The 23,403-nt window shown below is 34.4% G+C and overlaps 1 protein-coding gene across 1 annotated transcript in view; it reads left to right on the top strand.

The window, feature by feature from the left end:
- Nucleotides 1–23,403, top strand: part of LOC125102962 (triadin-like) — a 154,862-nt gene that overhangs the window by 80,889 nt on the left and 50,570 nt on the right. Inside the window, exons 11-12 of the mRNA XM_047734650.1 lie at nt 22,100–22,126; nt 22,594–22,623. Of these exons, the coding sequence (XP_047590606.1) occupies nt 22,100–22,126; nt 22,594–22,623 (57 nt within the window). The remainder of the gene's footprint in view (nt 1–22,099; nt 22,127–22,593; nt 22,624–23,403) is intronic.

The raw sequence follows: 23,403 nt of genomic DNA, 5'->3' as shown, positions 1-23,403 counted from the left end.
TCAAAAAGCTGATGCTGAATAACCACAGAAATTGAAGATAAAGAGGATGCCAATAGTTTCAGGAAATCCATTTTCTGGGTGATGAGATCTTGCACTGACACCTCTAGAGTTAGTAAAAAGATCTTGATAGAACATTAGTATGAAGGAAAAGAGGAGAGTTATTATACAAGTATTTAGGAAGTAAAATTGCCATAATTTAGGGTTGGGGATGAGAAAAATTCAGGATAACCCCCAGGTTTCTATCTTGGAATAGTATGTGAAAAGTAATGTCATTTACTGTATTTGGAATTTCCAAAAGAAGTGGCAGATTTAAGGGGGAAAAAAGGAAGCTATATATATTACGTACATTTTTGACATATATATTATACAAAATTTTTGCTGAGCAGTTACAACGGGCTAGGCAATATTATAAAGCACAAGCATAAACACAATCAAGTTGTGTTGTGCTATGCAGGTGAATACAGTCAAGTTCCTGTCCTCCTAGAGTTTATAATCTATGGGGGAAAGAAATATTGAATTAGAGGTACCTGTGGGATAGGCAGTTAGGTATGATTATCAGGTATCTGGGGAGAAAATATGGTAGTGGATGTGGAAATTCCTGGCAAAGTTGTGCTGGCTTAAACAATGAGAATTACTGATATCCCCCAAGGGAATTGAGGGAGCAAGACCAAGGACCAAGGAAACAAACCAAGAACACTAATGTGTAAGGAGTCTGTTGAGAAGAAAAGCTTGAAGGAGTTAATTTTATTTATTATTTTTTTTTTTAAGAAAGGAGGGAAGGAATTCTCTTAGAAGCTTGAGATATTGTTTCAGAAACTGAGAGGGGAAAGAATTTTAAGGAGGAGGAAGTTGTCAAAGTGTCAAATGTAACTGAAATTTACGGTAAGATAAAGACTGAAAAATATTCGTTGGAATGTATGATGTAAAGTCACTGATGATCTTACAAGCAGTTTTAGTGGAGTTAAATAAGAGGAAAACCCAATTACTATAATTTGAGGTGTTTAGTCGGAGGCCAGGAATTGGGGCCAGAAAATATACATTATATACTTCGTAAAAATTATAGACTATTACTTTAAAGACTTCTCTGAAAAAGGAATAAGTGTGAATTCCTTAGGTAAACAGCATGGCAAAGTAAAAAGAGAGTAAGATGTGACATCAGAGAAACTGTTGTTTTAAATGGTTCCTACTCTATCAGAGATACAGCAGCAAACATATTTAGAACTTTACAGGTTTACAGTATCAGTAAAACACAATAATGCAGGAGAAATGTTAAAAATTAAGGCATGCACTCACTTCCTCTTTGAAGACCTGAGGGATAAAGGATTTGTATATATAACACCTAAAAGTATTTCATTTTGTTTAAATACTTACCACAAAGATCAAAACATTTCCTTTCCAATATAGATCTTCTCATCTGTTACTTGTTTATCTGTATAATATTACCACAGGGGTTCATGTAGTACCACTTTTAATTTTAAAACCACTAAATAAGTCCTTCTTCCTTAAAAACCATGTAATTTCATGCAGTTCAGCTAAAGGTATACGTCAATAACATTATTGGTGTGAAGTTTTTCTTTGTAACTGTAAAGAGTGGGAGGATGTCCTTCAGTTTAAGTAAACTATTTCTTGCACTTGTTTTTGGCAGTGTTTTGCATAGAAGACTAGTTTTAATTGTTGGTACATGAAAGAATTTTGAGGTTAAATAAGTCTGGAAAAAATGCTTAGAGTTTATCATATATATGAACACATTAGGGAAGTCTGATAGTAAAGAAACCAGATGAGCCTTTTTTTACCCAATATTTTTCAAATTTATTCAACCATGATATCTTTTCTATAATATAATAGTGGTGTTCATCCAAACGCACTGTGAGAAATTATGTCTTACACTTACTTAAAAGATTTGGGGAAGCAGTAGAGCAAAGATAATAGAATTTTTTAAAAATGAGTGACAACTTGAATTAAAAAAAGAAAAGAGAAACAAAATGAGAAAGACTGGAGATAATGTTCAGTTGTGTTGCAATTAGAACAGTAAAGATATGCTAACATGTATAATTTATTTATAACCAGACATTGCTATCTTAAAATTTCTTTTTTTTTGCATAAATAAGAAGACAGAAAATTCTAATGTAATTTTGGGGGGCAGAGGTCCTCATTCTCTTGTAGGATAAAAATTGTATTGAAATTACACTAATATGGAAAATTGAGTAATTGCTAGCAAGTGACAGTGGTGATAAATACTTCATAAGTATCCCTACAGACTCATGTAAATCTTTAAGACAGCAAGTCAACCACCATTTCTATCATTTCTATCTATCAATGTTTTTTGTGTGGTCAACAGTTATGTGTCATTATAATATGATGGGAGTGTTTATTACTGAAAAGAAACAATGAATCAAGAAAACTGTAATGATTTTTTACTATGTTCAAGGACATTTATTAAATACCTTCTAATTCAAATCTTGGAAAATGAAAAAATAACTAATATTGGTGGAGTGATTAAATAATCAAAAGGATTTATTCACATATATAAAACATAATTTGATGTCATGATGATCTTATGACTTAGGATTCATTATTTTGCCCAAGTTAGAGGCAAAGAAGCTAATATAAGGATCAAATGTTACCCTAGGTTACAAAATTCATAGAAGAACCTGACTTCTTTCAACATGTCAATAACCTCATTCACACACTCCACTTGAACAAAAGACTTCCAGTGTCGCAAATTGTCCTCTTTGACTTCTAAGTAACCTAAAATGTAGTATACCTTCCTCTTGCCAACATATCCTTGATACAGTTTACTGCCAAATGTAGAACCTCAAGTATACTATTACCATCCTATTCTCAGAATAATGGAGATGATAGAGGGAGGCAGGAGAGGGAGGTGGGTGGAGAACAACAGAAAACCTAAAATACAACATTTGAAGTTGTTTTGAATTATAAGCCTTCTATTTTGAATTATAAGCCTTAAATCATTCTTAGACAACAATTCTAGATGATACTACTAATAAAGCAGGGCAGGGTACTATATGTTCCTTAGGGCTGGTTGATTGCTAGTTTGTTTCATGTATTTCCTCTGCCTCAAACAGTTCCTGGCACATAATAAGAGCTCAGTGAATGTTTTTGAATGAATAGATGAGTAAGAATTTTAGTTATACAGTCAAATGGATCTGGAAGCCAGTTTCCTAATTTGCTAAATGGATAAACTGACCTTATGAATTTTACTATAAATGTTAAAATATTTCATTTAAAATGTTTTGCATGGTTCTGGGCACAAAATAAATATTTAACATGTTATCTTAAATTAGACTCTTAAGTACAGGAGACAGCAAGTTTCCAGAATTAAGATTTAGTACAGTCTTTCAAAATCTGAGACAGAATCATTGGCTCTATGGCTTACCAAAAGGAAAGAAAATTTTGTTTTGTGGGGAAAAAAGATATAACCTTTGTCATGCTTAACTTTTGATTAACCACTTCTGTACTAAAATCTTCTCTCTTTTTTTCCTATTTTTAATGGTGACTTGAGTACTATGTCTTGAATTGTTTACAAAAACTCTATCTTCTGGAGACTGGGGTTGTAATATTTCTTAGTCAACTCAATCAATCAAACATAGTCCCATTAGTTGCTTCTGAATCAGTCTATGACAGGTACAGTTTTTCTCAGCTGAAACATGCTATGTGGTTCCTAAGGAAGTTGTCTTTATTAAGAGAAAAAAAAAAAAAGAAGAAGATGGTTTCGTGTATTTATTTTTTATTTTATCCAAGTCTTTTTCAGTGTTCCAAAATTCATTGTTTATGCACCACACCCAGTGCTCCATGCAATATGTGCCCTCCATAATACCCACCACCAGGTTTGCCCAACCCCCTAACCCCCTCCCCTCCAAAACCCTCAGTCCTTGAGAGACTGTGGACTCTGAGATGGTTTCATTTAAAATTGTTAAACTGTACTTATGTATTAGTATAAACAAAGAGTTATTAACCACTATTTAGATATGTCATTTTCTTCAGAGGTTTCTTCAACAGTATATGTTTTAGAATTCCCCAAAAGTCAATTTTTAGTTTTCAGCCTTCGCCCAGAATGATTTTCTTCCTTCCGTAGTTTATGGGAATCAAAAAATGCTCTTTTTTAGTCCTTTTTATAAAATTGTCACTGAAAATCCTCCTTCTCAGTTGCAACCCAATCTAAAAACTAATTGAGGGAGATAAGGTGGTAATGAGGAAGGTGGTAATGAGACTTGAATTGAGATGTTTTGGGGAGGCAAAAGCAATAGACTGAAGAAGGCTTTATAACTTGCCACAGAAGAAGACGACGGTCTGGCTCTTCTAAATTAAAAGAAAAACTCAGAAGCCTCTTAGACACTTGCCTGTTAAGAAGCCAACTCTATTAGAAAGGTCTCTGATTCCAGGCCAATTTGTGAGTTACTTTGATAAAATATTGCAAAATTTACAAGAGTCAGTTCCCTCATGTTAATGTATTGTTTGGTTTATATCTTCTTTGTTATTGTAAGATATGCTAGTTTTATTAATTATTTGAACCTATTCTCAATCTTTTTTTTCTTTCTTTCTCCTATGACTGGATATGCTTGTTTACTATTTGTAACACAGTTTACCATCCAGTTTTCAAAACTATGTTCTTAGATCAAATATTCTTTTGGTTTTTCAGTTTAGTGAATCAACAAAACATTCACACATGGGAATATTTCTCAAGCCTATGATGACTGTTTCACACTTGTGAGATGCTTAAAGGAGGGTTGATATTTAATAATTGAATCATATTCCGAGGGGAAAATGTTTCAGTTGCCTCTTGTGGACAAACATGAGGAGTTTTTTCTTTTCTTTCATATGCTATTCAAATTTAGCTCTCAATAACATAAAACACGTTGAGAAAGAAACATAGTACTATTTATTTGAGTGTAGAAGAGAAAAGAAATAATACTAACTACCATCTCTTTTATTCCCACATTTCTTGTTTCAGAACAGAATATTCTCAAGTTCAGAAACTGAGATTGATGTGACCAATAACAAACATGGCAGATATAATGGTTTCTTTGGGGCCATGCCTGACAACTTTAGACAAGACCATCAAGGTTTAGACATTTTGCTGAGCTTTCCTTCTCACAAACCCTCCATCCCCACCCCATACTTTAACCAATGCCTTGACTTTTAAAATAAGAACTGAATCTCTCTTGTGGGATTCAGCATGGTGGTAGTTCATTTCTTATTGTCTCCTTTCTTTCCTAAGACCCATTTAAGGTATCAGGATGTGATGCAGTGATGTTTAGGGTAATATGGTTGAGTAAATCTTAATAATTAAAACATCCTTAAGCCAGATAGTGCTAATCAATTGAAAATGATCGGGAATACATATTATATATAGAACTACTCAATAGTCACACCTAAATATGGTATAATTTTCTCCTTCTCATAGGTGAAATAACTATAACTAACATTAATGAAAAATTTCATACACAAACTCTGACATATGTTATTTTCCCATATCCCAAAGCAAGATGATTACAACATAATTTTGAAAAATCTCCTATGTAGAGAAAAAAATGGAAGATTTCTGTTGATGGTATGTTTCAGTGAAGGGCTACAGAGTTAAAAGAACTCTCTCTTTCTTGCAAACCCTTTTCAGATGTTTTAGCAGCATCTTCAGTGAGTCATTAGTGGGAGTATGTTTAGTTGCATGCATTACTCAATAGAGTAACCCTCCATTTACATAGAGTTGTCACTTGTTCATTAAAGACAATTATTGTTGACACTGTGAAACAATGCACAAGCGCTAAGAATACAAAGATGATAGCTGCGTTGCTCTCCCTGCCTAGTGAATTTCAAAATTTATTTGTGGAAGACAAATGAGTAAATAATTACAAAGTATTGCAAATAATTACAATGTACAGAGATGATGGTTTTATTATGATGCTGAGAGTACAGATTAAGAGCATCTAACTCTTCCTGGAAAGAGATCAGGAAAGGCTTCCAGAGGGAGACAACAGCTGATCCAAGACGTGATAAATAAGCATGGTATGGTGAAAAGTGGCAAGAAGAGGGCAAAAACATAGGGTGATATGATGAGGAATGAAAATGATATATTTGAGTCTCTAACAGAGGCAGGAACTGAGAAGGAAATGAACAAGTGGAAGTACACTCAAGATACATTTAGAAAATGGAATCACAGGGCTCTGTTAAGAGCTGAATAGGGATAACAAAACACGGAGAAGAATTTTGGATGATTTCCAGCCTTCTGGTTGGAATTGTAGATGGAATGTAGTGTCATTTACCAATATAGGGAATGTGTTTGGAAGAGAAAAGGTTTTTTCTTTAGGAAGTTTGATATGTGAGTCAGTGGTGGAGTAAACCCATGTATCCTTATATCTCCTATATTCTCCCAACTTTTTGAAATATATATATATACATATATATATATACACATATACATATATATATATAATATCAGAATTGATATCCTTTCTATGCTCTTAAAGAGAGGTACCTAGCATGGCATCTCAACCAAATCTAATTACTATGACTGTCACCAGAATTCAATTCATTCATAAGAATTCAGTTTTTCAATTAATAGGTAAACCTTATAGGCTAAATATTCTTTGGAGACTGAAGTGCTTAGCTTGCACTAAATGCTAGGTGAATGATTGAATAATTGATTGAATAATTGCATAATCATGATGTGTTGTCAGTGTTATATTAAGTTTCCTATCAAAAATTTAAAAAGGCTTCAAAGTAATGGTTCTGATTAACTTTCTCTATCTTTCTACTGGTTCTCTATTAACTTCCTCTAATCTTTCACACCTAATCATGGTGCAAACAAAACATTGGCTACTAACTGTTAAATCAACATCATTTTAAATCCCTTTGAACATCAAGGAGTCGGACCCCCCCCCACCAAGGTACCTTCACCATTCATTTGAGGCAAAATATAAGATAACAGAGCGATGGTGAATGGAATGTTCAAGGGTAGCTGCTTGAATAACAAAACAGTTTTCATAGAAATTTATTTAATACAGCCTCAAGAAAGTTGACATAATTGGTACCTAGGAAATTTAGCCCAGTGCAAAACCAATAAAGAATGAAAAGTCATTTCTGTGTATGAATGTCACTGGGTTCATGTATCTAGGAGGTCATATTACCACAGATCTTAATATGATAAACCTTAAAGAACTTTCTAAGCTCTGTCTAATATATTGTCAAATATTGCTGCTTTTAAAATTAAAGGACACCATGAACAATGTTTTAACTTCTTACCACCAGATTACATTTCCATCAGTCCTAACATAAACTAAAAATTCTTCCAGAAATTTAGTTCTAATTGTCAGAGGCCATTCTTGCTTAACAAGTGGCTCTTAGAAGATTAAAGGTGAATTTTCAAAGCATTCTTTGTAATTTATTTTTCAGATTTATAGTACTACATAAAAGATGCTAACCTTCACATAATTTTACATTAAATATCTAAAAATATATTTGTAAACATTAGATAAATGACAATATGGTATTGTTTTAGCCAAGTACCTTTATATAGTATATTTGATAAAAAAAGATCACCTCTGTATGTAAACATTTCCACTGGTAAAAGAAGATTGTTTACTCAAATTCATGAACAAGTCAGACAGCAATTCCTTTTAGAGTTTTATAATATATTTAACGTTTAAACTTCCATTTTAATTTTGTTAATTAAAAGATTGCAAAATCTCATAAAACATGTAGCTGAGTAACAGTGGCTTCTAGTAAAATATAATAAGGTTACTGAATGGGTTCAATCATTCCATGAGTGTAGTTATGATATTCTCCTCCAAATGGCTTACTTATTCAATATATATGGTACAAAGTTTGGATATTAATCTTCAACTCAGTTGAAAAGGTAAAGTGCCTGTCTGATAGTTCTTTCTGGTTAAGATGTAAATCTACATCAGAGTCAATTTTTGCTCTGTACTAATAAATAGCTGTGTGAATAGATACATTATATCTGGAACAGAGGCACTGGTTTTAGAAACAAAGTTTGTTCTTCTCTCTTTAGACTTAAACATGCTTTCAACAGCAGAAAATTTATTAGGAATTGAGCAAACAGATTTACTAAAGAGCAATAAGCTCAGAAGAAATTAATGCTGCAACTTTTCAAGTTGATTATCTAAATTGTGTCTCCTTTGTAAATGATTTACTATTTAGATTTAAATTAATACTTAACATAATTGTATCACTTTACCTGAATGAGACCTTAGAAACCATCTAATCTAACTTCCTCCATTTTTCTTTTTGTAAATGAAAAACCGAGGAAGTTAAATGGCCATGTCAAGCTTCCACAGCAAAAGAGTATTTGAGTGAGAACCAAACCCAACCCTTAAGACCTCTTATCTATTGCTTGCCCCAGCATACTACACATTTAGAGTTTCTGATTATACTAGGTCAAGATTTTATTTTTTGTCAGATGTTACTTTAAAAATTCCTTAGTATTTATAATTATAGATGTGCTATTTACTTTTTTATATAATTTGAAACTGCTTTGATTTTTATCATTCATGTGTCTTATATTTTAAAATATTTTTTACTCATTTTTTTCCTTTCACTTTCTCTTTTATTCATTGAATATGGCCATTTTTTTAAGTCAATGCATAGTAGAAGTAGAAATGAGAAATATTACATTGATAATTTCATTCATTTTTAATAAAATTCAAGAAACAGAGAAAATACAAAAATATAAAGCCATAATAAAATTATAAGAAAACTAAAATTCCTGTAAATAGATAAATACATGTATGTAGATAGCTGTTATTTTGCTTCTTACTATTTGAAACATATTCTGTGATATGGAGCCAGTTACTATCTCCATGAAAACATTAGAATTACAATGGTTTGTTTTCTTTGTAAAAATAAAAAATTCTGGCATCATATGAATTTGATTTCATATCACATCTTTTATAGATCTCAATCGCAAGCATCTGAATAGAATATTACTGTCATATATATTGAAAAGTTGAAACACATAAGCATGTTCTCTTTTTGGCTTTATCTGTTTATGTCTCAGTAGATTGAAACCTTTCTCTTTGATTTTAATTAAGCCTTATTTACTGAAATGTAACATACACAATTAGCTGGAACTCAAAATTGCAAAAAAAAAAAAAATAGCCACAGATTTTGTTAAATGAATAGTATTAACAAATGTACTCATGGTTATCAGCAACTTCAAAGTTCAACGTGTATCTGATATACCTGGAGGGCTGGGCTCACCCCCAGAGTTTATGATTCTGGAGGTCAGGGGTGGGGTTCAGCATGTACATTTCTAATAAGTTCCCAGATTATGCTATTGTTTGAGAACCACTGCCTTATAGAATTCTCCTCCAACAAACGATCTACACTGTCCTTACACTTATTGCTATCTAAATATGGATCTTAGGGAATATATAGGCTCAGACAATGTACAAACAGACATACACATGTACTTTATTCATTCATATATCTGCACATGTGTTTTCCCAAGAAGCTACATAAGATTTTAAACTGATACAATATCGTTTCTTAACTAAACATATGAGATCATGAGAAGAGCTAAAAGAACATGTGAGAATAATATTAGCAAGATGATGGTATAGAAATTTCTGGTGTCCATTCCCTCCTCAAAACATCAATTTGAAAACTGTCTATACACAAAAATACTTTCACAAGAGCTAAGTATTCCAGATGAGGAATACCATCCCCTCTTCCATACCTGATCAGCTTAGCACAGAAAGAGAAACCCTCCCTGTGGAAGAAGAAGAGTGAAGAGAGCACTCAACTTTGCTACAGACGCCAGCATTGGCCTGTGCCAGTACCAGGTTGATTCTCAAGGTCCCAGGTGGCTGCCATGGTATTAGGCACCCAGACCACCCTGGACCTGACCAGTTCCCACAGCCTCAAGCCAGCAACCCAGGCACAAGATTCCTAGAAGATCCCATGAATCTGCTGCTGGCCCATCTCAGCACTGGCAAACTCCCACAGTCTCCAGGATTCAAGCCTGCCCCAGCATAGGCTGGGACCTGCAGCCTCAGGCTCTATGCAAGCTCCCATAGACCAAGACTCCTAGCCTAATCCCAAGCCAGGCAAACCCAACAGACCAGGGCCCAACAGGGCTCCTATAACCGCAAGCTCCTGCCCTGCCTAAGCACCAGGTCATTTTTGGTGGCTTTCTGAGGTCTTGGGTTTTGGACTGGCTCCCAAAGTCCTAGGCTCCTGTCCTGCCCAGGACCAGGCCAGCTCACATGACCTTAGCCTCTAGGCTGGCTTCTGTGAAACCAGACTCCTAAACTATCCCAGCCCTGGGCCAGCCCCCAAGACTCAGATGCCAAACCCACCCCAGTGGTCCCTGGCACATAGTCAGCCCCCTAGTAGATCCAGGCACCAGGCTATTGCCAATGGACCCAAACACAAGGCCTGTCCACCTGCTAACCCAGGTACCAGGTCTGCCTGCCCAAAGACTCTAGTAGTAATCCTGCCCATGGACACCATGAGATGGCATACCCAGAATCTCTGGATGAGCTGACTGGTGAGAAGCTTTGCCTTCTGAAGCCAGTCTGTAAAGACTAAAAGAGGTAGCTCCTTGCTCAAATATGCACATACCAACATAGAGACGGAAGGATCATGAATAATCAATGGAATATGACACCACCAAAAGAAACTAATGAAACTTCCATAACTGAACCTAAGGAACTACCTGACAAAGAATGTAGAACAATCCTCTTAAAGAAATTCAGTGAACCACAACAAATTACAAAGACAACTAAATGAAATTAGGAATACAATACATGGACTAAAGGAGAAGTTCAAGAAAGAAATAAAAACCATTATAAAACAAACAAACAGAAATCTGGAGTTGAAGAATGCAGTGACTAAACTAATACAGAGCTTCAATAACAGATTTGACCAAACAAAAGGAGGAATTAGTGAATTAGAAAACAAGTCATTTGCAATCATCCATTCAGGTGAGCAAAAAGAAATAAGAATGAAAAACAGTGAAAGCCCATGTGAATTGTGGAATACTATTAAAAAAACAACAACAACAATCTATGCATTACTGGAGTCTCAGGAGAAGAGAGAAATTTAAAGGAATAATTTAAAATTATTTAAAGAAATAATGGCTGAAAATATTCCCAATCTGGGGAGGGATTTGGCCATTTAAGTTCATGAAGCTAATGGGTCAGACCAATTTCCACCCAAAACGATCTTCTAAAAGGCACGTTATAATGCAACTGTCTGAAATCAAAGAGAAAAAGAATTTTAAAAGCAGAAGAAGAAAAAAATATTTATATATAAGAAAACCCCTCTATATTTATCAGCAGATTTCTCAGCAGAAATCTTGCAGGCCAGGAGAGAGTGAGATAATATATTCAAAGTGCTAACAGAAAAAACACTGCCAACCACTTATATTTTGCCTGACAAAGTTGTCTTTCAGAAATGAAGACGAGATAAAGACTTTCCAATTAAAACAAACAAAAAAAGCAAACTGAGGGAGTTTATCTCCACTAAGCCTGCTTTGCAAGAAATGCTGAAAAGAGGAATTCAAGCTGAAATTAAAGGATGCTAATTATAATTGTAACATGAAAATATATGAAAATATAAAACATACTGGTAAAAGTAACTATATCAAATAGGTAAAGGACAGAAGTATTAAAATAGCTATAGCTATAATAAGTTCTTAATGGATACACAATATAAAAAAAGGTAAATCATGACAACAAAAACATAAAATATGGGGATGGGGAATAGAAAGGGAGAGTTTTTATATGTAATTGCAGGCAAGCTTTTCTCACTTTTAAAAAGACCGTTATATTTATAAGATATTTTATGGAAACCCCATGGTAACCACAAAGCAAAACACTACATGAAATACCTAAGAAAATAAATATAAGAGAATCAAAGCATACCACTACTGAAAATCATGAATTCACAAAGAGTGGCAGCAAACAAGAAAGAAAGGAACAAAGGAAATACAAAAAAGAGAAAGCAAAAATACGGCATTCCTAAGTCCTTACCTATCAATAATTACTTTAAATGGAAGTGGATTAAATTCTTTATTCAAAAGACTATATATGCTGCCTGCCAACAAGAGACTCCCTTCAGCATTCAGCACACAGATAAGCTCAAAATGTAGGAGTGGAAGAAGATATTTCAAACACATGGAAATCAAAAGAGACCAAAGGTAGGTATGCTTTGTCAAAATAGACTAAGAAAGACAAGAAGGTTATTATATAATGATAAATGTGTCATTTATGAAGGGGATAAAACAATTGTAAACATGTATGCATCCAACATAGCAGCAAAAATATATATTAAACAAATACTAAAATAATTGAAAGGAGAAATAGACAACAATGCAATACTAGTAGAGGACTTCAATATTCCACTTTCAACAATGAATAAATAATCTACAGAGAAAACCAATACGAAGACATTGAATGTCAAATGTGTCCTAAACCAAATGCACCTAATAGACATATAGAAAACATTCCACTCAACAGCAGCAGATTATACATTCTTCTCAAGTTCATTCTCCATGATAGGTCATGTTAGGTCAAAAAACAATTCTTAGAAAAGGTAAGAAGATTGAAATCTTACCAAGTGTCTTTTCCAACCACAATAGTATGAAACTAGAAAGCAACAGCAGGAGGAAAACTGGAATATTCACAGATGTGTAGAATTAAACAGCATGCTCCTGAACAACCAATGGAACAAAGAAGATATCAAAAAGGAAATTAAAAAAAAATCTTGAAACAAATGAACTGGAAGTTCATATAAATGGAAACACAACACTTAAACCAAAATGTGTGGGATGCAGCAAAAGCAGTTCTAGGAGGGAAGTTTATAGACATAAACATCTATATTAAGAAAAAAGAAAGATCACAAGTAAACAACCTAACTTTGACCTCAAGAAACCAGAAATAAAGGAATAAACTAATCCTAAGTTTACAAGAAGGAAAGATGTAATAAAGATTAGAATAGAAATAATGAAATAGAGAATAGAAAAACAATAGGGAAAAAAAAATGAACAAACCCAAGAGTTGGTTCTTTGAAAAGGTAAACAAAATTGACAGATCTTTCCCAAGAAAAAATGGAGAGGACACAAATAAAATAAATGAAAGGGCAGACATTATTCTGATTCCACAGAAATACAAAGAATCTTATGAGACTACTATAAATAATTATATGTCAACAAATTGAACAACTAGGAAAAGTAGATAAATACCTACATGCATACAACCACCAAAACTGAATCATGAAGAAACAGAGAATCTGAACAGACTGATAACAAGGAGGTTGAATCAAAAATCAAAAACCTCCTGACAAGGAAAGGCTCAGGATCACATGGTTTCACTGATAAATTCTATCAAACCTTTAAAGATTTAATGAAAATCCTTCTCAAACTTTTACAAACAGATTGAAAGGAGGGAAAACTCCCATTCATCTTATGAGGCCAATATTATCCCGATATCAACGTCAGATAAGGACACTCTAAGAAAAGAAAACTATAGGTCAATAACATTGATGAATTATAATACAAAAATCCTCAACAAAGTACTAGCAAACTGAATTCAACAGCACATTAAAAGGATTATACACCATGAGGAGGTGGGATTTGTCCCTGGAATGCAAAGTGGTTCAATATTCACAAATAAATAAATGGAGTAAACTATATTAATAGAATGAAAAATGAAAATTATATAATTATCTCAGTAGATGCAGAAAAAGCATTCAGTAAAATTTAATATCTTTCATGATAAAATCTATCAATGAGGGGCGCCTGGGTGGCTCAGTGGGTTAAAGCTCTGTCTTCGGTTCAGGTCATGATCCCAGAGTCCTGGGATGGAGCCCCACATAGGGCTCTCTGCTTGGTGGGGAGCCTGCTTCCTCCTCTCTCTCTGCCTGTCTCTCTGCCTACTTGTGATCTCTGTCTGTGAAATAAATAAATAGAATCTTTAAAAAAAAAATCTATCAATGAGTTGGGTATAGAAGGAATGTACCTCAATGTAATAAAGTTTGTACGTGAAAAATGCAAAAGACAAATATTGTTTATTCTCACATATGAAATATGAAAAAGCTGAACTCATTGAAGTAGAAAATAGAATGGCAGTTGCCAGGAGTTCAGGAATATGGGAATTGGTGTGATATTGGTCAAAGGGTACAAACTTTCAATTATAAGACAAATAATTTCTGGGGATATTATATATAGCATTGTGAGTACAGTTAATCCTGTATTATATAATTCATAGTTGCTAAAAGAGTCAATCTTAAATGTTATCACCACACACACACAAAAGAGATAAATATGTAAGGTGATAGATATCTTACTGAAATTTATTGTGGTAACTGTTTTACAATACATATGTGTATGAAACCATCAAGTTGTACACCTTAAACTTACATATGTAGTATATCAATAATATCTCAATAACGCTGAAAACACATTTAGAGTTTAGTGGTGAGATTTAACGATCAAGACTTCTTAACACTAATCCTTCTGTTCTTTGTATCCACTGACTACTACAAGTCATTACAAAATCAGTCTTTAAGCTTCTCGGTGGTTCAGTTGGTTAAGTAGCTGACATGATTTTGGTTCAGTTCATGATTTCAGAATTGTGAGATCAAGCCCCACATCTGGCTTGGAGCTCAGAAGGGAATCTGCTTGAGATTCTCTCTCTCTCCCTTTCCCTTTACCCTTCCCCCACCATGCACATGTGCATGTGAGCTTTCTCACTGCCTCTCTCAAAAAAAAAAAAAAAAAAAAAAAAAAATCAGTCTCAGATGCACTCTATCTTGGGTGCATATCTTGAAATGTTTACTTTATCCCTGTAGGATAATAGTTCTCACACTTAAGTGATCATTAAAATCACCAAGAAAGCTGTTAAAAGAGAAATTGCTGGGCCCCACCCCTGAAGTTTCTGATTCAGTGAGTATAGGGTAAAGCCCAAGAATTTACTTCTAACAAGTTTGCAGATGCTGCTGCTGCTGCTGCTCCAGGAAACTCAGTTTGGGAACTGCTTCTCTAGGACCTAGACTGACAAGGATATCTCAGAGAGAAAATGCACAGAAACATAACACACATAGACCCTGTATAGTTTGTGAAATCTGGTGTATTTATTTTGGAAAACAAGAAAGTAGTCGAGATGATTTCTAAGATCCCTCCACTTTAAAAATTTCCTCATTACATGTTGTAAAATTTATAAGCTCCTACTGATATTATACCAAATTCTTATCTTATATTGAAATTTAATGGTCTTATTTAATGATACTCAATTAGATTATCTAAGTAAAAATTTTCTGAGGTCTTCATACTTATATGTCTAAAATAATGCTACATTTAAGCATTTCACAAAATTCAAATGTTATGATGTTTAACTGAATTGTCTTGACTAAAATTAAAGTATAATAAATCCATATGGAGGGATCTAATTTCCTCATTAGATCCAATAATGAGGAATTTTCTGTGATATTAATCAAATTATGAATTTTTTGAATAAATTCATGAAAGTTCAGTTTCCTACTTCTGCTTGTGAATTTTACTTTTCTTAGTTTTGAAATTTAAAGTCTAAATGACTTCATAATGAGTAGGCTTTAAGACACCTTTGATTGGTTATGTTGTATATCTATCATATTGTAGAGGTGGTTAGAGTGTTTAAGAGAAACATAGCACAGAGATAAAACTACTTCATTAGTGAATTAAGATGGATATCTGATAATATATTTAAGAGATGTTTAAGTATTTGTGGATATGTGGATTAGAAAGATAATTAAATGGGCGCTTGGGTGGCTCCCTCAGGTAAGTGTCTCCCTTCAGCTCAGGTCATGATCCCAAAGGTCCTGGGATGGAGCTCCTCATTGGGCTCCCTGCTCAGCTGGGAGCCTGCTTCTCTCTCTCCCTCTGCCAGCATCTCGCCCTGCTTGTGCTCTCTCCCTACTCTCTCTGTGTTAAATAAATAAATAAAATATTTTTAAAAAGTCTTTTTTTTTTAAGATTTTATTTATTTATTTGTCAGAGAGAGAGAGGGAGAGAGAGCAAGCACAGGCAGACAGAATGGCAGGCAGAGGCAGAGGGAGAAGCAGGCTCCCTGATGAGCAAGGAGCCCGATGTGGGACTGGATCCCAGGACACTGGGATCATGACCTGAGGCGAAGGCAGCTGCTTATCCAACTGATCCACCCAGGCGTCCCTTTAAAAAGTCTTTTAACGAAATTATTCCATTATTTTTTTTTAAATTTTATTTATTTATTTGCAGACAGAAATCACAAGTAGGCAGAGAGGCAGGCAGAGAGAGAGGAGGAAGCAGACTCCCCGCTGAGCAGAGAGCCTGATGTGGGGCTCTATCCCAGGACCCTGGGATCATGACCCGAGCCGAAAGGCAGAGGCTTTAACCCACTGAGCCACCCAGGTGCCCCCGAAATTATTCCATTATTGATCAATGTTAATAATTTATCAACTTAGAGAAAAATATGTTATAATGCAGATCATTTAAAAGTCTTTATTGACATTACTCTGGCCCATTTCTTGACCCAGAATTGTTATTACACTAAGCTACATAGATCTGTGTTCAATATAAACCCTTGGCTATTGATGCACACATAAAACTTGACTGTTAATATTTCTTTGAGAGTCAAATTCTGTACAAAAGAATTTATTGGTATATTAGATAATAATATATTACTGTGTCAGAAATACTTTATTTCTGATCAAATAATAATTAGATACATCAGAAAATATAATATTCAATAGCATAACACAGGGATGTGTATTGCTCTTCTTTTCTTTGTTTTTGTTGTTTTGTTGTTTGTTTTTGCTTGTATCTTAAGGAATTGATACCCATTGAGGAAGGCACACTTGTTCTTTATTATAGAAAACATAGAAAACGTATGTGACTCCTGAAGATGACATAGCTAGGGTCATGACCTAGAGTTGGATATCAGGAGCAATTGGAACTGTTACCTAATCATTGCATGAATAATTTAAGATTTATTATTTCACATCCCATACAATATTTAATAGGATTATCAGTAAATAACTTTTACTGCATTCACCTCAATTATTTAGAAGTAACAAGTTAATCTTGAAGAGAATGTCAAATGAGGTGTGACTTAAAGGTAGCAATTCCATTTAAAAAATTTGCAGACTGTTTGGTTATATCCAGTTACTTTTTTTTCACGTTTAAGGTATCTTTTCTAGAATGTGTAAGTTTGTTCCCTTAGCTAATTTACCCATTTATAACCCAATAATGGTCCTTCCTTAGGTCAGCTTCTAACCTGGCAGCAGCAATGGTCTCATAGCCTCATAGCGAGGCATGTGGCCTAGCAGGCTTCTGTTGAGAGACTTGCAGTCCTGATTTGCACTCAGTTGTGGGTATAGAATATTTGCATAGTAGATATTCACTTAATTTAGTTGATTCATTTATTGATAAATTCCAATATTTCAGGAACCATGCTAAGCTTTCGAAGCACTATAATTCTTGTTTATATGGAAGTTATAGGATATTGGAGGAGATAATCAAGTAAACACACATCAATACAGTATTATTAGTGTTAAAATATATATAAAGAGAGGGAATACTATTGGAATATGAAAGGTGCACCCAAATCAGTCTGAGGGATTAAGGGGAAGCTATATAAAGTAGCTTATTTTTTGGATAATATCTGAATAATAAATGAGATTCAGCCAGATTAAAAAGAGGAAGAATGTTCTAGACAGGGAGATCAACAGAAAAGACAGCTCAGAGACAAAAGACACCTTAAGAGAGTGTTTAGAAACATAATACTTCAGTATGTCTTGAGTGTACAGTACAAAATGGTGAAGAGAGAGAAGAGGGTGATGAGATACAGAGATTTGATTCATTAATAACCTCACAGACGAGGCAGAGGCAGCTGGAGTTCACAAAGACAGTCCATGCTATAGGCTGAGATGTGATATGTGAAATGATTGGACATGCATTCTGGAAAATCCGGCTCCAATGTTGAAAGAAGAGTGAGGGGAGGAAGCCTATGTTTTCATGGTCAGGTTGGGTGTTCATGGGGATTATGGGGAGAGGCAGTGGTGGGCTGGACTAAAGTACTGGCATAGTGTATCTGTTTCCTAGGGCTGTGGTAACAAGTACCACAAATTGGGTGAATTGAAATAACAGAAATTTATTATCTCATCATTCTAGAAACAGAAGTCCAAAAAGCACGTGTAGGCAGGGCCATCGTCTTTTTGAAGGTCTGGAGGAGAATCTGTTCCATACCTTTCCCATAGCTTCTGGAATTGCCAGCAGACCTTGGTGTTCTTTGGCTTGAAGAATAATCATTCAAATCTCCACCTCTGTTATTACATGGTATTCTCCCTCTGGGTCTTCACATTATCTTCCCTCTCTCTCTGCATGTCCGTTTCTGAGTCTCTTTTGCTCCTCTTATAAGAAGTCCATTCATACTAGATTAGGACCCAGCCTACCTAATGACAGCATCTTAATTTTATCTGTAAAAACCATATTTCTAAATAAGGTCACATTCACAAGGTACTGAGCCTTAGGACTTCAACATAACTTTTGGGGGAACACAATGAAATACATAAGGCAGAATGTAAAGAGAAGAGTAGAATAATTAGAGAGATAATATAAGCAGCAACTGAAATTGACTTGAAAAAATATGTGTATATATATATATATATATATATATATTAAAGATTGTATTTATTTAAGAGAGAGAGAGATCACAAGTAGGCAGAGAGGCAAGCAGAAAGAGAGGGGGAAGCAGGCTTCCTGCTGAGCAGAGAGCCCAATGCGGGGCTCGATCCCAGGACCCTGAGATCATGACCTGAGCTGAAGGTAGAGGCTTAACCCACTGAGCCACCCAGACACCCCTATATATATATTTTTAACGTACACACACACACACACACACACACATACACACGTATATATATGTAAAAAACAACCCTGAGGGTACCTGAGTGGCTCAGTCAGTTAAGGGTCTGCCTTTGGCTCAGGTCATGATCTCAGGGGCCTGGGAACTAGTCCCATGTTGGGCTCCCTGCTCAGGGGGGAGTCTATTTCTCCCTCTGCCCCTCCCCACTATTCATGATCTCTAATTAAACAACTTCGTGGAATTAGTAGTTGTCCAGTATTTATCACAACCTGATTATGGGAATGAGTAGAACTTACAAGTGAAGATTTTCTTAATTTGGCTTGGCTTCAAGGGCATAATTGAACAACCTTATATTTGCATACAATTTCTGCGTGTTTGTGATTTTAATGTAACTGTGCTTTTATGCTTGCATTTAGTCAGAGTACATTGCTGTACACTTAAGCCGTACTGATTAGGCCCAAAATAACATTTCTCTTATTAGAGTGTGCTTGGTATAGTATAATTGGTCCATAGGAGAGCAGAGGGTGGAATCTTGTAAAAACTGTTTCATATTTGTGGTAGGGATTTTTTTCAAAAGATGTTATTTATTACATTATACTACATTATACTATTTTTTTCCCCCGAGAACACATGAAACAAATTTATCTCAGGTATCAGTACCACGAATTGCTATGCCAGGAATTCTCCTTAAAAACTTATTTATGTTTTAAAATATTTTGAATTTTATAACTGATTGCACTTTTTATCCTTGCCTGAGTACTAGAAAGCTGAGAGGTGGATTGTTACTCGATTGTTACTAGTACTAGAAAGCTGAGAGGTGGATATGCCAAGTCCAAGGAAATATGTAATAATTTTAACATGCATTTTGTGTTCTAATGTAATTCCTGAACTCATACATTCCCTAACTTCATTTTTCTTGACTCATTTCTCCATCTTTTTTACCTTCTCCTGTTCTCATTATTTCATTTATTTACCTAGTGAAAAAACTATAATTGAGTGCACACTATGTAATCATGTATTGGGTATTGTACCAGTTCCTTGGATTTAGTGATGAATAAACATTATCTGTTTTCAGATATCTCAGGCTAGAAGGGAAGGTATTAATTCAAGTTAATATATATAGTAGATTGTGATTAACAATGATCAAAAGTTCTAAAAAATCATATTGGTGCATAAAAGGGAATGCAGCCCAACCACTTTAGATAAAAGGCTTTTTGAAAAAGAAATGGTTGAGCTGAGGCCAAAGTAGAGGGTAGCCAAATAAAAAGTGAAGAGAACAAAACCCCCATGAAAAAGAAAGTTAAAAATCAAAACCTCTGCATAAATTGTGAGATATTGCAAGTTTGGGAAGTAGAAGATTCAATGTTGTTAAGATGTCAGTTGCTCCCAAGTTGATCTATAGATTCAGTGCAATTTCCATCAAAATCCCAGCAAATTATTTTGTGAATGCTGAAAAGTTGATTCTAAAACTTACGTGGAATGGAAAAAAATAACTCACAGCAATCAACACAATACAGGAATTCAAGATCAAACTTGGAAGACGGACACTACCCAACATCAATCCTTACTGTAAAGAACTACAGTATTGTTTCATTCTCTGCCTTCAACTAGTTTCCTTGTAAGCCTATGCTGGTCAATGCTCATGTGAAGATTTAAGGGGTCTTTCACAAATCCCCAAAACTTAATCTCTTTTTGTTCTTTGCAGCTCTCTACTTTACATGACTCTGACCTGTGATCTTTAGCTGTCTTGGCTTTCCAGACTCCCAGCTCCATCTCATCAATTTAGCTCCATTCCTGCACTAAAGCCTTATAATTCTCTTAAGGCATTAAGCTGGGACAATCATAGGACAGACCTCATTTTTTTCCCATCACTTAAAAATAACTGTCCTTTATTGTTTATGTCCAATATCTTTAAAGCCAGTGTTTTACACTTTTGTCTGCTTTCTATAGTTTTAAGTGTGAGGACTAATCAGAATAAGTCAAGTGAATAGGAATTTAAAAAGGAAAAAGTGATTGATGAAGTTAGTTTATCTATTGGTATTGGCAAGTGGGGTGGTCGGGGTGGGGGCAGAACTGATGACTAGAGAGACCTGATAAATAAAATGGTGGAAATTGAAGGTAGATTTTAGTGATTAATTAAATGGGGGTCAGGAAGTAGAAAAAGCAAATAAAGATGACATTTCCAAAAAGCTGAGTTGAACAATGCTGGAAAGGTACTGGATGATATTTATAAAGGAATATAGAAGGAAGATGCTTTTGTTTACTGTTGAAATCTTTGTTGAGATAAAAAAATAAGGAAAATTAAAACTGACTATGGAGATGGCAGAGGTTGACAAACAACAACTTACAGACTGACTACCAATCTTTTCTGTAAATAAAGTTTTATCAGAACACAGCTATGCCTATTCATTTACATATTGTTGATGGTTGCTTCTGTGTTACAGCAGCAGAGCTGAATAGTTGTGAAAGAAATCACATGGCCTAAAGTTAAAAATATACACTATCTGGTCTTTTTTTTTTTTTTTTAAAGATTTTATTTATTTATTTATTTGACAGAGACAGAAATCACAAGTAGGCAGAGAAGCAGGCAGAGGGGGGGGGGAAGCAGGCTCCCTGCTGAGCAGAGAGCCCCATGTGGGGCTCCATCCTAGGACCCTGAGATCATGACCTGAGCCGAAGGTAGAGGCTTAACCCACTGAGCCACCCAGGCGTCCCTATCTGGTCTTTCATAAAAAATTTGCCAATCCTTACTAGGGATCCAACAAGCAATAAAAGCATATATTTCTAGTCATCTGGAGTTTCAAATTCAGTAGCATTCATTTTTAGTATATTATACTGGGACCAATAACATTAATAATATTAATGGAAAAGAAAATAGTATGTCTTATATTTTTTGATCTTCAATATTAAAGGATTAGAAGTAATTTTTCAAAATAAAATTATGTGTTCTATTTTAATATTAGATTTAAAAGTTAACATTGCACACACAAGAGTTTGCAAGCAAATTATTTTTAATGGTGCAATAAAATTAAACTAAGAGTTTTATTATTCAAAAATGATTTTTTTAATTAGTGATTTTGTGTAGACATTAAATTACATTCCTGTAGAATTTAAATAAAGAAAAGTAGTTGGAGTTTATTTTATTTTGATTTTCAAATACATAATATTCTATCATATTCAATGTCAATTCAATAACAATTTACTGACCTGATCTTTAATCATTTTAAAACTTTTTCTAGGCAAAGAAGTCAAGCCTAGGACTCCACGTATGTTATGTGCATGCCAAAAAATAAATAAATAAAATAAATCTTAAATGCATGCTTTTACTTATCCCCTGATTTCATAGTTGAGTATTTTGCTTAAAGCCAAAAGCTTAACTATTTTGTGTAGACAATGTGCTTTAAATCCTCATATTTCTAATATCCTTTGTGTTTCTGAGAACATGCTGTGCTAAAATTTTCCTTCAACCTTTGTTCATCGAAGGTATAAAACAATACCTTTTGTTAACTTCTCATAAAATTCTTAATTAACATTTTCATTTTATCTCAAAATAATTCTTACTATGATTGATAATGAGAAACTTTGTCTGTTTGTATCAATTTGCTGCATTTATAAAAAGAAGAAAATGTGGCAGATTAAAAAACAATGAATAATATGTAAAAAGAAATATGCATGAGTACAGAAATAATATCTTTATATAATCATCATTATTAATGTTCACCTATATTTTTAGAGCCACAAGTAAAAAAGGAAGAGAAACCAGGTATGTATATTTTATGTATAGATTCATACTTGCATTCCACATTTATACTGAGTAGCATATTACCTCTTTGCTAATGTTGTGTCCTAGTGCAAATATTATATAAAAATATTATCCTTTTTCAACTCTTTAAAATAAGATGAACGTAATATTTATCTATACCACCTTTTCCTAGAAAAAATTCTACTCACAAAGGAGAAACTGCTGAGAGAATTTGATCTGGTTCAGAAGAAGCAATTGACTAATTGAATTGAGTCCCACAGAACCCCTTAGTTTTGCTGATTCCTGTAGGACACAAAATCCTGTCAGAAAAACAGCTCCTCTTGTTTTTCTGTTTTTTTGGGAGCTCCTGAAAGAGACAAATATTTCTGAGGGCTACAGTATGCAGTAGAAACTTTTTTTTAAAAGAACATGGAGTAATCTGATTCTCAAAACAGTTAAAACTTTGGTTCGTGTTTCCCAACTATTAGTGTTATAGGGCTGTTCTAAAAAAATAAAATACCAGAAAATTGGTTATTACAGTACAGCAGAAATGTACTCTCTAACAGTTCTAGAAGGGAGAAGTCTGAAACCAAGGTGTCAGCAGGGCCATTATTCTCTTGAACTTGTGAAGAAGAACCCTTCCCTGCCTCCTCTGGCTTCTGGTCTTTGCGAGCAATTCTTGGGGTTCCTTGGCCTGAAATTGTATTGTTCCAATCTCAGCCTCTATCATTACATGGACATCTTCTTCTTTGTGTCTTTAGCTGTGTCTTTTCTCCTCTTGTTGTAAGAACACCAGTCATT

Source organism: Lutra lutra, chromosome 6 (assembly GCF_902655055.1).
Source record: "Lutra lutra chromosome 6, mLutLut1.2, whole genome shotgun sequence".
In the NCBI taxonomy this organism is placed as follows: domain Eukaryota; kingdom Metazoa; phylum Chordata; class Mammalia; order Carnivora; family Mustelidae; genus Lutra; species Lutra lutra.
The sequence above is the reverse complement of the archived record's forward strand: the minus strand, read 5'-3'. Positions and strand labels throughout refer to the sequence as shown.